Source organism: Microcebus murinus, chromosome 8 (assembly GCF_040939455.1).
Source record: "Microcebus murinus isolate Inina chromosome 8, M.murinus_Inina_mat1.0, whole genome shotgun sequence".
NCBI classification, from domain to species: domain Eukaryota; kingdom Metazoa; phylum Chordata; class Mammalia; order Primates; family Cheirogaleidae; genus Microcebus; species Microcebus murinus.
Window position 1 is genome coordinate 89,199,506 of NC_134111.1, and position 14,895 is coordinate 89,214,400.

General features: G+C 50.2%; 1 protein-coding gene across 2 annotated transcripts; it reads right to left on the reverse strand.

Moving 5' to 3' along the window:
- Positions 1-539: 539 nt before the first annotated feature.
- Positions 540-8,621, reverse strand: PRKAG3 (protein kinase AMP-activated non-catalytic subunit gamma 3). 2 transcript variants are annotated; one of them, XM_012740284.2, is made up of 14 exons: positions 8,508-8,621; positions 8,184-8,223; positions 7,543-7,698; positions 6,823-7,088; positions 5,622-5,703; positions 5,060-5,118; positions 4,893-4,938; positions 4,626-4,680; positions 4,299-4,425; positions 3,991-4,156; positions 2,598-2,635; positions 2,270-2,416; positions 1,692-1,922; positions 540-1,126 (listed from the first exon to the last, which is right to left on the reverse strand). In XM_012740284.2, exons 1-13 carry the CDS (start codon positions 8,538-8,540, stop codon positions 1,806-1,808), a joined length of 1,332 nt encoding a protein of 443 aa, XP_012595738.2. In that variant the 5' UTR covers positions 8,541-8,621; the 3' UTR covers positions 540-1,126; positions 1,692-1,805. The 2 variants fall into 2 exon arrangements, with proteins under 2 accessions (XP_012595738.2, XP_012595735.2); XM_012740281.2 differs by having other exon boundaries at positions 6,823-7,226.
- Positions 8,622-14,895: the final 6,274 nt, after the last annotated feature.

The window sequence follows — 14,895 nt, forward strand, 5'->3', positions numbered from 1 at the left end:
CGGAGAGGCTTTGTCGTAATGAAGGAGCTAGACCAGCTGATGAGCAGATGGGGACGGGGATGTTTTAGCAGGTGCTGGCATGGAGGAATGATGACGGCTGAGGAACAAAGTCTTACACTACTTAAAACCTCCCCTTTCAGAGTCCACTTGCTAGAGGCTTCTTGGGCGTGGCTCTGGGTAAAGAGATAAAAAAAAAAAAAGCCTCCCCTTTCCACAGAGCTTAACCCCAGGGAAAGGTGAAGGGAGACCCCCAAAGTGACTGATATTAATTTCTAATCAGCTGGCGAAATGGGGTTCCTAATAGAAATTACAATCAGTGTTAGCAAAATAAAGTTATGTTTCTTGCAGATTAGAATTTATAGACTGAGTTGTACCTACTACATAAGTAATTAATATTTTCTTTATGGTTTTGTTGTAAATAAAAGATAAAAATATTTTGGTAGAGCAACACTCTATGCACAAAAGAAATGCCATTTGCAGCCTTTGTCAAATTTCCTTCGTGTCTTTGAATTCAGGAAGCACAGGGATCTTGCCACAAGTTCAGGTTAAATGACCATATCTTTGTTTGAGTGAAACCTACAAAGTCCAAGTTCATGGATTGTTCTTTTTGGTTTGTACAAGGCTGTCCATTGCTGGAGACTGAGGACACGAGGCACTGGTGAATGCTAAGGAGTTTTCTGGACAAGAACAGAAGGCGGGCCTCACTCCAACAGGCAGTTCTGTAAACAACTGCTGCTCCGTGGTGATCCGCAGCCCTGCAGCGATAACACTGCAGGGAGAGTAGGAGGGCAGTGGCAAAGTTGTGGGGAATCAGTAAAGTTCCTCACAACTTGGGGAGAACAGCTGGGACTCCCAGAAAGCTGGTGGCTCGAGGGGGACTCCGGAACCGCTGATTAAGCCTGTGGGCTGTGAGCTCCCTGCCTCACTGGGGCCAGTCATGACCCAGGTGGGGGAAAGGGTACACGTGGGTACGGAGCACACGGGCAATCCCAGTGCCTCTGGTTCAGAGACCTCCAGGGTGGACTCAGCTGTTCTCCTTATTGTCATCATCGCACGGTGCATTGGCATACCCGAGGGCTTCCGGGAGCACGGGCAAGGCAGGGCAGTTAGGGAGGGCTGGAGAAGCCTGTGTCGAAGAGATGGGAAGACAGTGACCAAACAGGGAGGGGACGGTGCCTTTCCAGCAGGGGAGTCTTACCACCCACTGCCGAGCAGGTGGACTTTGTGCCCCAACCTTCTGCGAGCCCCTAGCAAACATGCTACCAGAAAGAAGTCTGAGGTCATGTCACATTTACTGAGATGAGCACTTAGGTAGACGCTCCCCCTTTAAGCCTTCATTCTTCCCGAGAATGGAAATCCACATGGCAAAGGTTTATACAGCTTGCTTCCTTCTAATGGCAGTCCCAGCAAGTGAGAATTGAATCATGAGGGAACAGGTGAACCTTCCCGTACAACTTGAAGTCACACTGCTGCCCTAGCTTTTAGGCCAGCCTCTGTCCAGCCCTCCTAGGAGGGCTTTTGTCACCTCAGCTGAGAATGGGACAAAGTGCTGGCCTATAAGTCTTATCCTTATTTTCTTGGGGCTGCTCAGTTATAAAATGGGCCTGTTCCCATTCTCAGGGTGTCCCAAACTGAGATCTGGGAGCCCAGAAAGACTGGGGCTGATTAGATTAGCCCAGGGCAGAGCCTACCTGAACCAGAGCGGCACCAGCAAACGGGGAAAGGGAAGATGAAGGCCGATCCCCCGGCTCCCTTCATTGGCTTCCGGGTATGGAGGTGGCTTGGGAGTGAGGACCCAGACATCCTCAGGCACTGAGGGCATCGATGCCAGCAGGGCTGAGCACGATCGCCTGAAGGATGTCGGAAAGGGAGACCACACCCAGGAGATGCTGGGTCTCGTCCACTAGCACCAGCCGGTGTACCTGTGGGGCCACAGCGTTCAGTGAGGGGGCAGAGCCGTGGGGCTAGGGCAGCTGATGATGGTTGGTACCAAGAATCCAGGAAACACCCTGACATGGTAGGGGAGAAGGAGAGTGTTTCCTAGGAACCAGTTAGGGATGGCTGTGACCGCTCTAGGGATCAACTGGCTGTGGCCATTGGCACAAGGGACCCATGGACAGGACCAGGTGCAGACCAGACCAGTGTGGATGCCAGGAGTTGGTCATGAAATGGGAGGGCAGCCCAGGTGCCTGATGTACGGAGATGGCTGGAGCCGGGCAGAAAGCCTGGGCCATGTGTGCTGGGGTCATGCCTGGAGGGCACCGGGTACCTGCTCCCGAGCAATCCTGTCGATCACCTCCCCCAGGCTCTCGTGGGGCTGGCAGGAAAGGACTCCCTCCAGACACACCGTCCTCTGCCTCAGGGCTTCTCCCACACTCATGTCTAGGTCGTTGTAGGTTTGCTGGGCAGCCAGGTGCTGGGACAGGGAGAGAAGGACGACTCTTAGTTCACACCCTCGCCTAGGCACCAACCCCACAGATATCACCCCTACACACTTGCCATGGTCCCCCGATCCACAGATACCCTCCACCGGTCCCCATACCCTCACCCTCAGTCCCCATACCCTGCAGCGCCCCCGGCTCCCAGCAGACACTTACAATCACATCGAAGCGGGAGTAGAGGCCCACGACCTGACCTGCAGAGGGTGGCAGGTAGGGGGCAGGGAGAGACAGACAGGGAAGAGGCTCGGATCAGAACCAGGGTGCTGTGCAGAGGACCCTGGGCTGCTGGCTTTACACGAGGCACCAAGCTGCCACTACCTTAACCCGAGGATCAAATTTAGCATCACAGAGAGTGAGACAACCTCACGTCATGCCTCCTGTGGAGATGCATTGTGAGTGACTGGGCATCACCTACGAAACATTCTAGCCTAAAATGTACAGCCTGAATCTCATCAAGCCTTTAGATCTGATTTCCAGTTTACAGGAAACAAGAGTAGAGAATCGAGGTAAAGGCCAGCTCTAGAGAGCAAACAGACAAACCTGGAGGTGGAGAACCCTACAGGACAACTCGCTCAGGCTTTTCAACTCATCGGAACCATGAAAATTAAGGGGGACTAGAACTGTTCTAGATTTAAAGAGACTTAAGGGACAAAAGACACAAATGCAAAATATGGACTTACTTCAATTGCATCCTATTTTGGACAAATCAACGTAAAAAATACATATTCTTGAGGAAATGGCAAAATCAGAATAAGGATTGGATATTAGACAACATTTATACATTATTCATAGCTTTGTTAGTTGGCATAGAAAAAAATTGATTTTAAAAGATGCAGACTGAAGTGTTTGGAGTAAAATGATATGATATCTATAATTTACTTTGGATTACTTCAGAAAAAAGATGAACTGATTATGCAATACGTTAAAAATAGTTAATCCAAGCAATGGATATATGTGATTCATTATACAATTTTTGTACCATTTTCATATATTTGAAGTTTTTCTTTTTTATATATATATAATATTTAATAAAGAAATTTAATTTTCTCTTTTTTTCAAACATAGCAGGTGAATTTCAACCCATATTTGAAGTTTTTCATAATCAAAAAATAAATTAAGAACACTTCTTGATATCTAGCTTAATTGTGGTGATTTTAGGTTTGAAATATTTTACAGCCACTGGCCAAGAAATAATCACATAGTCCCTCTAACCCTTTTTTAGAGCAGGAAATTGAAGTCTGGCTGGGGACCCAAGGTCCCCTTCTGCTGCTTCCTCTCACTATGTCCATTTTATTGTGCGTCATCTTTTAAATCCTCCTGTGAAGTCAGAAGGATGGGTGTTAAGATTCTCATTTCACAAGTGAGGAAACTGAGGCACAGAGAGGCTGAGTAACTGGCCCAAGTCTCAGAGCAGGCAGAGGCCTCTAACCCCCACTCCTTCTTGGGCCCCCAGCAGATACCACACAGACTCCTGCCCGCCCCATGTCCTCCCCGCAAAGTGCTCCCCTGCCCCAGCCCGGCCAGAGCCTCTCGTCCTGGGTGCAGGTACCACATTCGTTGACCACGGGCAGCGCAGACACACGCCGGTCCACAAAGATGTCCAGGGCGGTGAGGACGGGCGCTGTCTCCTGCACCACCGCCAAGTCCCGGAATGAGCCGATGCCCAGATCTTGGATGGTGCGGTAGAGGAAGGAGGGCCGGGGCAGCAGGGCGCCCTGGTTGGGGTGGGGATGGTGGCGATCAGGGCTCCAGCAGCCCCCAGAGGACTCCCAGCCCCTCCCTCCCCACTCCTAGGGTTGAAGACTTCCCAGCCCCTCTGGTCACCTCCCCCTTCCTCCCCCCGGGGCCCAGGCTCACAAAGATGTGCAGGAACTTGAGCAGGCGCTTGTGTGTGAGGATGTGGAGTACATCGCCTGAGACCGGGTCCAGGATGGGCAGGCGATGGATCCGGTTCTTGATGAGGGTGTAGACAGCTTCAAACAGGCTGTGGGGGTGAGAGCACTGAGCCTGGAGGCAGCCTGGGAGAGACACCCTCCATCCTGGTCCCCTAAAAAGGAGGACAGGGCCCCAAGGCTGCCTTGTCTGTGTGTTGCATGGGGTGGAGGGGCGAGTTTGGCGCTGACTGGGACTAGGGAAGGGGACAGTGGGAGAAAGAGGTCCCGGTGGGCGGGTGGGGACGCTTACTTGTCATTGGGAGAGATGGAGACCAGAGGCTTGAAGCAGCCTTGCAGGTAGATCTCTGCAGAAAAGCCAGAGTTGGTCAGGCCAAGGGAGCTGGCCACCCAGCCTCACCCGGCACCCCAGACTACTTCCCTCCCCTTGGGCACCCTCAGGCTCCCTATTGTTCCTCCCCTGCTCCCTCCAGGAAGCCACCACTGCCCATCCTCTGCCTCAGGCCCTTGGCCCACCCTCACCCACACAGCCCCTTTCTCGTACCCTCTCCCTGCTTACCCCGCCAGGTCTCGATCTTATGTTCTTCAATCTCATGGATCTGGACCTAGGGACATAGACAGCACTCCAGGAGTCACACGTGGGCCCCTTGGGCACCAGGCTCCATGAAGCCTCCCCTCCGCCCCAGCCCGCCTGGGCGCCCACAGGCCTCGCAGCCCGCTCCTCACCAGCGGGGACCTGTAGTAGCGATGCAGCACCAGGATGAAGTCCGTGATGGTCAGCATCCCTGCGGGGCGGGAGGAGGGTCAGCCTGGGGCCCTTGGGGGAGGCGGGTGGAGGGCTCAGACTCTCTCCCTGCCCTGCCAGTGTGTGTGCCCTGAGGCAGTGGGGACTATGGGATGAGGACCCTCCCGTAAGATGGGCTCTCCCTCTTACGTTCCCCTCAATTTCTCTCTTCTTCCCCCTCCTCTTCCTATTCCCTTTATTTCTTCCTCTTCCTTCCTCCTTTGCTACCCAGCATCCCAGTGTTTGCTACATGGCACCATAAGGCAGCAGAATTGGAAGGGGTCAGCCAGCCATGGCCATTTCATAGGTGAGGAGACTGTGCCCAGGTCCCCCAGCCAGCCACCCCAAGACCCAGGAGTGGACTTGCCCCCACGCTGGCCCTGACTCGGCTCAGCCCGAGGGTCCCTCAAGCTTGTGGCATGTCAGAGTTCAGCACCAGAACCACCGTACAAGGTCTCCCCTTCCCATTCTCCACTCACCGCCACCTCCCCAGCCTCTCCTCACCCACAAAGCTCTGCTTCTTGCTGTCCCACAGAGGGGCTGCCCGCACGCCATTGGCCACCAAGGCAAAGAAGGCCTTCTTGATCTGAGGGGCAGCAGAGAACTGTCAAGGGTGAGTCCCAAGAGGTCTGTACCCTGCTCTCCCACTGCCCCCAGTGGGCACCCACCCCCCTGCCTGCCATCCCCTCTGCTGTCCCAGCCAGGGCCCTTCTGTGGGACCTTCTCCCAGTCCTCCTCCTCACAAGCTTGCCTTCCTCATGTCATGGCACGCAGTAGACTTGATCCGTCTTGGGCACATTTGCCACATAGATCAGGCTGCTTGTGGCCAAAGGCACTGAGGACACCCTCACCAAGTACTTCAGGGTGTGAGAAACTCTAACTTTGTGTTTCCACTTGGGAGTCATGTGTGCACAGACACAATAGAGTTTTTGCTGATCTAAGTGCTAGAGGTATAATTACTTATATACCATTTGCATGTTTATATAATTTATATAATTTTTCTCTAAATAAAATTTCTATTGACTCATTTTGAGCCTTGTCCTTAACTAGCTATCTATACATGCCTCATCCTCAACAGTACTAGCTATATATGCTGATTATATTTTTCTAACACACATTAAATAAATACAAAGCTACTGAAATAAACTTATTTGTTCATGAACCACTAGGATCAAAATATGTACTATGGAAGATAGACGTATCCCATGCTTTGGGAAACACTGCTCTACATAATGGTGATAAGAGCAGAATCATAGACATTTTGTAGCTTAGCCTAATGGAAGAGCAGGTACCAGAGCTCATCCTATTTTTCTGTTACCAAAAGAGCCCCCTACTCTTTGTCCTAAGTGACCCTGCAGTGTCTTACACACACTTCATACTTTGTAAAGCATCCCCACTTTCTGCTGAATTGTCTCAAGAATCCCCCAAACCATGTAGGGTGATCTCATTCTTCGAGATGAGAGGGGTGAAGTGATGGACCTGAGGTCCTACAGATACTAAGTGGCAGAGCTGCGATGACAGAGGGATGCCCACAGAGAGCAGAAGTCCTCCCTCCCCCCGCTGGTCTCCATGTGCTAAGAGGGAGTCCTTGAAGGGGATTTGCAGAGGGACATGGCCTGGCAGGGCATCTCGGAGGGTGCGAGTGGTGGCTGCAGTGCTATGCGGGTGGACACTGAGCTTAGGTGGGACAGCACTGTGGCCTCACCTCCAGCGTGGTGTCAAAGATGACCAGCTTGGAGCTGGTTGCCATGGCGTCGTAGCAGGTGTGCTCCTGCATGAAGCGCATGTAGACCTGCGCCCCGGGCTTCTGTAGCTCGTCGTCCCAGCCCAGCTTGGGTAACGGGACCTGTGGAGACGGGCATGGGGCCGGCCTCTCTTCTACCAGGCCTTCCAGCTCATACCCCCAGGCCTCTGCGGCCGGGAACTCTGAGGCCAGCTCTGCATCATCTGTGCTGGAACCCGCTGCTGAGGCTGCACAGTCAGAAGGGAGGAAGTCCCCTGTTGGTGGGGTGCCCACTCTGACCAAGGCAGCAGCTTGGGCCAAGGGTGTGGCCTTGGGGAATGTGGCCTCCAGCCCAGTGGACTCAGCAGCTGGCCTGGCCCAGGAACCTGTTGGGAGGAGGAGGGGAAAGGACAGTAACCCCATCTTCCAAAGCACTTTTTCATCTGCTATCTCAGTTGATTGCACAGCTGCCTTGGAAAGCCAGGATGCTGTGGCCCCATTTTGCAGGGGGAAGCCAAGTCTCAGAGAGTCGCTGTAGACAGTGGTACAGCTGTTCTCTCCCATGTGGGGAGACTGAGGCCACCAGATGAAGGTTGAGTCCAATTCTGTGATTTGGAGGAAGCCAAGGCAGAGCCTGGCCCCAGGCTCTGGGACTTCCCACTGCCCTGCCCTTCACCTCCCCAAAACTGGCCTTGGCCTCACCTTCCCCGAGACCCGGCGGCTCCCCTTCCTCTATGGCCTCCTGCCTTGTCCATCTTGAGGCCTTGGCCCTCCGTTTCCCACGGATTCTTTCTGAGCTGGTGGTCACAGCTGGTGATGGCCATGAACTGCTGTCCCCTTGCTCTAGGAAGCTCATCTCTGGAAGGAGGAATGGGGCCTGTTTGGTTAATAGGGAGTAATACAACAAAATCGATGAAAATGTTATTAATAATAATTCATCTTTCAAGCTTCCAATGGGCTTTTCTCCAACGTATTTCTCATTCAAAACTCATAGCAGCCTCATAAGGGAGGTATTTTCATAATCCCCGTTTCACTAGGGAGAGACCAGAAATTCAGAGAAGTTAAGCAATTTGTGCCAAATCACACAGCTAGTAAGTGGTAAGGTCAGGACTGGGGTCCACGCTCAGACTCCAGACTCCCCCTTCCTTCTGAAAAGAGAAAAGAGGAGGTGAAGGAAACACAACAGAAAAAGAGGAAGAAGAAACAATGAAGAAGAAAGAAGGAAAAGGAGAGAAGACAAAGCCAGGCTGGGAGGGCTTGCGGGGAGGAGGGGGTCCCAGAAAAGTGGGGGACAAATGAAGTGGGAGAAGAGACCAGGCCACAGGGAGGGGCAGTCTACATACCTTGATGCTCAGGCCCCCCAAGGCTGCTCCAGGAGGGCGTCTGTGGGGAGAAGAATGTCTGAAGGGGTGGGGAAAACGCCTTCTGTTCCCACACCACAGGTCCCCCTTCTCACTGCGCCGCACACACACTCAGACACACACACAAACACACATATCCACCCACCTCAGACACACGTAGAGCTGCACACAGTCACAACATACACACCCAGACACCCCCATGCTCCTATTTACAGAGAAACACACACACACACACACATGATCACGCGGTGTGCTCACAATCCTCGGGCCTCAGCCGCCCAGCTCCAGTCCCCTGGGACCCCGTACCCTGCACAGTGCGCGTTCCAGCTCGGGCTCCATGTGGCCAGTCCTGGCCCAACGGAGAGCGAGTGTGCGACACTGTGGCGGGGCAGCACTATTCTGGGCCCGGCCCCTGGCGCCCTGCCCCGCCGGATCGGTTTCTCTCTGATTGGGTGTCAGGCGGCGGAGGGAGGGGCCGCCTGCTCAGCTGCGCAGGCCAGCAGCCTGGGGGCTGCCGGGGAGGTAGGGGGCGCACCTGGGAGTCTTGACGCCTGGCCCTCCTGGGTTCTGATGACAAGCTGGAAGGGTCCTGTGGTGGGAGAAGGTGGCTTCGAGCCTTGCGGGAAATGGGAGGCAGGAGGAGTTGGGCTCTGAGAGTCCCAGGCTCACTAGTCCGAGGGCCTCTCTCATCTTTGTCAGGTACCAAAGAAAGGAAGATGAGGGGGTGGAGGTTTGAGCTTAACTTTCTTCCTTGTTCCAGTTTCAGCAGAAGGCGGTGCTGGGGTTGGAAAGGACAGGTTGCAGCCAGCTCAGAGGCTGGGAATAAGGCAAGGGGTTTGCGGGCAGTCCCGGGAGAGCAGCCAATGTATGTCCAGATGTCCACATCTGAGTCTCGGAGTCTGTCCCTCTCTCGGTGGGGGAGGTGGAGTGAGTAGTTCCGGCAGGGGGGTACTGTGAGGATCACCTGGAAGGTGTGGGGAGTGCTCAGGGCCTGCACTTGTCCACAGAGGGAAATACCTGTTTCTACCTGTGCTTGGGAGACATGCCTGGGTGTGTAGGGGCCCCAGCCCCCCATCCCAGCCCTACATCCCAGCCCTCGATCCTTCAGTGTGTGCTGTGCCTACCTCCCCTAGTGCCAACAGGATCCCAGCCTGGCTCTGGTGGCTGCCCACCCCCTTCCTTGGCATTCCTGGGGCGTGAGTCAATGTCCAAATCGGGAGTGCTGACCCAGCGGACTCAGCTCTCCTCACCCTGACCCTCCCTTCCTCTCCTCCTTCCAGCCTCTTTCATCCCAGCCCCTGGCCCTGGAATGGACGCTCAGTAATGGACAGCTGGATTTCTTGAGGAATTTGTTGAACATATTTCCCATCAACCCCCACAGTGCCTACGCCGCCTATGGGGAGGGTGGCCCCAGCAAGGGCTGCATCTGTGGTCCCCAGCCTTTCTCAAGTACAGTGGGAGCTGGCTCAGTGGGCAGAATAAGAGAATTCCCTTCACAGCCAAGCATATTTTTTCAGTTAGCCTCAAGATAGCCACTACCAGTTTGAGAGAGGGGAATAGGAAGAACACCAAGTTCAGAATATTCAAGCATAAAAATAAAGTCTATATGAGACCATTGACTGTGGTTACACAAGGAACCGATCAGAAGCCTTGTAAGGCTTTGAGCATGCTATGTTAGCAAAGAAGCCATAAACGGGATTAGCAAAACCTGGTTTGACACCCCTCCCCACTGCCGTTATACCCAGCCCCCCAAATCTGCGCCAACAGGAAGAGGGTTGTGAAGGCTACAAGGTGTGCAAGAAGCATGTGCTGGCCATTGTGGCCACAGAGGACACTGGAGAAGGAATAACTTCCCAGGAGGCAAAGCCAGAGGCCATATAGGAGGGTGGACAGGGGGAGATCTTCCCAGAGAGTAGAACCAGGAGTGGCCAGATGTGCTGACCATAACTTACTCCACTGCCAGGACTTAGCCACTCCTGCCCAACTGCACTTAGTCATTGCTAAGTGACTGCCTTGGTGTTTTCCATCCTTTCTGTTGCAAGTGGATGTATAATTGACTTTATCCTGTTCATCTTCCACTGCCATCTATAGGGTGTGGAAGGGGCAGATGATCTGACTTTTAGTTTACAGGTCACCAGACCATGAGGAGCCCATCTACCTGGAAGGAGGGACTGCCCATGCCCCAGATATCCTGGACACTGAGCTGGGCGCTGTGCCCAGTTGGAGCTCTGACATGCCTCTGTTTGAGGGGTGGTAAATATGTTCTTTGTGTGGGGTGGCCAGATGGGTGGGCTCTAGAAGAGCAGTATCTGGTCTCCCCTTCTTCTTCTACTGATAAATCCCCACAATTTTAACTGAGTGCAAGATTATATTTTCCAGCTTCCTTTGCAGATGGTATGGCCATGTGACTAAGTTTGGCTGATGAGATTTGAGCAGCAATATTATATGCAACTTATAAGGGTGCCCTTAGAAGGAAAGGGGACCCCTTTCTACAGACTAGAATTATGATATGATGGTGGGAGCTGCAGCAGCCATTTGATCCCAACAGTGGGAAATGCAATTTGGTTTTTTTGGTTTTTTGAGACAGAGTCTCACTCTGTTGCCAGGCTAGAGTGCCATTGCATCAGCTTAGCTCACAGCAACCTCAAACTTCTAGGCTCAAGCGATCCTCCTGCCTCAGCCTCCTGAGTAGCTGGGACTACAGGCATGTGCCACCGTGCCCGACTAATATATATATATATATATATATATATATTAGTTGTCCATCTAATTTCTTTCTATTTTTTTTAGTAGAGACGAGGTCTTGCTCTTGCTCAGGCTGGTTTCCAACTCCTGAGCTCAAACAATTCGCCCACCTTGGCCTCCCAGAGTGCTAGAATTACAGGTGTGAGCCACCACACCCGGGCTGGGGAATGCAATTTGAAAATGACAGAACCTCCCCCCCCCCCCCCCCCCCGTCCTGGTCTGCCTACCTCTGGACTGTTATGTTAGGGAAAAATAAATTTCTGTCTTGTTTAAGCCACTGACAAATGGAACCTTTGTTATAGCAGCCAAGCTTCTCTCTGATGACTACATCTACATTGCAGGATTAGGGCGGGATTGGGAATTACACACGTAGACACGTAGACAAAAGCCCTTCAAGTCTGTGCTTACCATCTACCAGACATGGTGCTCAGCACATCACACGCAGTGTCCACATAATCCCTAGCAACCCTATGACATAAAGACTTTTATTATTACAGTTTTACCGATGAGAAAACAGAGGCATAAATAGATTAGGTAATTTGATCAAAATCTCAAAGCTAGCGGGATGGAGCCAAGAATCAAATCCAGGGTTTCTGGACTCCAGTGCCCACGTTCTTAACCATTAAGTGTTATGGAAAGCACAGGCCCGGCATGTAATACACACTCGGTAACTGGTTACCATTAGTATTACCTTGCCACCTGCTCCCAGCGCTCTACAGGCAAGTAGGCAGGCACGGGGGAGCTCCCATGCTTGGCAGCCGTCGCAAGCCACTGTCAAAGCTGGAGTGGAGGAGGACTCCAGCTGGGGCAGACACCAATGCTGCTCAACACGGGAACCACGGTGAGTTTCCAGATTTACAGGAGAGCCCTGCCCTGCACCTGCCCTGCACCTGTCCTTTGCCTCTCAGAGCTACCACCTCTGCTCTTGCTGCCAGCCCAGCCCCCACCCATGCTCTTGGCAGGGTGAATCAGCAGAAGGTACTGGCTTTAGTTGGGTAATAAATACTCCTTGGGTGATTGATTGTAGCCTCTGGCCATGGTATCCTATTTCCTGAAACCCTACTTCTTGGCTCACTTGCAGACTGGGTGTATAATAAGGACCCTGCACCCTAACCTTAGGGTGAATTTGGCTGCTATCTCTGGAGAGCTGATTTGTCTAGGACGTGGGGTCGGGGATCCTGTTGAAGTGTTATTTTTATATCAGAGGGAGCAAAACAGCTTGAGGAGGCTAAGAGAGTAGCCCAGATGAGACCCATTACTGATAAATCACAAACGGGATCCTCTATGCCCGAGCAGTTGGGAAGCTGGAACAGTAGCCCCTGTGTCAGTCACCCAGATACGATGGCTCCCATCTTGTCTGTGTGTGGCTGGACAGAGCAGTATCTGTGCCAAAGTCCCAAGGATCTGGACTGAACCTGTACCTTGTTAATGCAATTTAATCTAATGCAATTTAATCTGTCCTACAGGCCCTATTATTTGCCTTTTCCTATGAGCTGTTTGGATTGCATAATAGTAGACAAATGTTGCTTTCATCCACCTAGTATCTATTTACTTCTCTTTCGTCAGATCTGTAGGTTTTCTTCAGGGAACCATAATTCTTCCAATCTCAGAGCACATGATTTTCAGAGGGGCTCAACAGTGGGCTCCAGGAAGTACACCTCTGACTCAGATTTAGCCAATGAATAGGAAACCACAAAAAAGCAGCATAACAGATTAGAAAAAGAAGTAAATAGAACCTCTAGAAATGAAAATACAGAAGTGAAAGATGAATTTAATGACAGATTAGACACAGCTTAAAAGAAAACTGAACATTAAGTTAGAAGAAGTTACCTAGAGTGTAATACAAAGAATTAAAAAATATATAAGACATGTGAAAGAGAATAATATGCATAGAGGTTAGAATAGGAAAATCCTAAAACATATTTAAACAGAGTCCCAGAAGAAGAGTAGAGAGAGAATGGGGTAGAAGTCCTATCGGAAGAGAGTACTATGAGGTTTTCTGAAACTGAAAATAACAATGAAATGAAAATAACAATGTCTAGATTCAAGAAGCCTATGAATCTCTGGGGGGATAAATGAGAAGAAACCCACACATAGAAACATCACAGTGAAAACTGCAGAAACCAAAGACAGAGGAGACATTTGAAAGCAGCCTGGGAAAAAAAAAGACAGATTACTTTAGAAGAAATGGCAGTCCAATAGCTGACTTCTCAGCTATTGGACTAATGGAAGCCAGGAAACAGAATATCTTCAGTTGCTGAAAGTAACATTCAACTTATAATTTTAAACCAAGAGAAAATTTACAAAGAAGATTAAAAAATATATATTTTATGACAAAAACGGAGTCTATCACTGCAATGAAGGAAATTCTAGAGTACATGCTTGAGAAAGAAGAAAGATGATCTTCCATAGTAGATCCGAAGACCTAAGAAGAATGAAAGAGCAAGACAAGTGGTAAAAATGTAGATAGATCTAAATGAATACTACATACAAAATAATAATAATAATAATAATTATTATTATGTCCTGTGGAGTTAAAGAATTAAAATATGGCCAACTGTAACATATAAATTAGAGGCAGGGGGAAATGGAGTGAAAGTATTCGAAAATCCTAGTGTTATCTAAGAAGAGGAAAAGATTTTGATTAACTGTAGATTTTGATACGTTAATCATGCAGACCTCTGGCTTCTGTCTCCCTCTTATGCCAACAGACACTTTCTATCTCCTTCTTCAGATCAACTATTTCAAAAAGGGTTCCCATGGCTGAGCTGCTGGTCTTAGTAATCCCCTTTATTCCCTTGTATCACAGCTCTCTCCTTCCCAGAGTTCAGGGCATGTGCGCGTGCATGTGCGTGTGTGTATGTGTGTGTGTGTGTGTGTGTGTGCATGCACATGCGCAGGTGAGGTGGGGCTGGGGTAGGGCGAGGTTACAGTGAGAGTCCAGCACAGTCTTACTTCCCACCTGGATTTCCAGCATCCTCCAACATCCCAGCTCTGCTGCCCAGTACAGCCCCTTCTACGTGGGGCTTTCATGCATGGTGACTTTGCCTCAAGGGTCCCTCCTTCTTCTTCCTCTCCAATTCTCTCTCTTTTTCTCTTTCTATTGCCCACCCTCCTTGCTTCCCTCCTCCAGTTTGACCTTCTTCAGGAAATTCTCTTTAGCAATATAGAAAGATATTCAGAACCTACTGATAGGTGAAAAAAGCAAAGTGCAGAGAGGTGTACTTGTAATACTACCTTTTGTAGGAGAAAAAGGGGCTAGAATATACATTTATATTGGCTTGATCCTGCACAAAGAAACGCTGAAGGGATACAGGAAACAAAAACAGTGGTTACTCATAGGACCTGGCAGGAGGTGGGCTGGGGGTGGGGGGTGGGGGGTGGGAAGAGAGTATAATGCATGGGGACAGGTGGGAGTGAGATTTCTTAATGTACACTTGGTTATATTGACTTAATTTTTTAAGTCTGATAATCTACTACTTATTCAAAATAACAAAATATTTTTGTTTAATAAATTTTTCAAAGCACAAAGAAAAAATGGCCCATAATCTGCCCACCAAGTAATCCCTGTTGACACTTCAAAAATAATAGTACATTGTTAGGAAAGTCCATTGCAATGCAGAGAAGTATAAAATTGACAAGTGAATCTCCCTTTTCCCTTAGTCCCAAGGTAACCTCTGAAAGTTTCTTGTGTTTTGTTTCCCTGAAATTTACCCATTTATAGGATTTTTCCTGGATGTGCTGTTCTTGTTTTCTTTATGAACAGGATGTCTTGACCCCATCAGTATACATACCAGTTAATGGTATTTGCTATAATATGTGTAATTATTTCTCTATTGATGGACATTTAGGTCATTTCCAGTTTGGGGGGATTTTTTTGTTTGTTTTGCTATTACTAATAATGCCCCCCAAAACAGTCTTGTTTAAACATCTTGAAATTACAAATTCA

Excerpts from the sequence above, each read along its gene's own strand:
- PRKAG3 (XM_012740281.2), bottom strand. The coding sequence starts at position 8,540 with ATGGAGCCCGAGCTGGAACGCGCACTGTGCAGG. Across the intron at positions 7,699-8,183 it reads TGGGGGGCCTGAGCATCAAG|AGATGAGCTTCCTAGAGCAA; the intron begins GTATGTAGACTG and ends TCCTCCTTCCAG. Across the intron at positions 2,636-3,990 it reads GCCCGTGGTCAACGAATGTG|GTCAGGTCGTGGGCCTCTAC; the intron begins GTACCTGCACCC and ends CACCCTCTGCAG.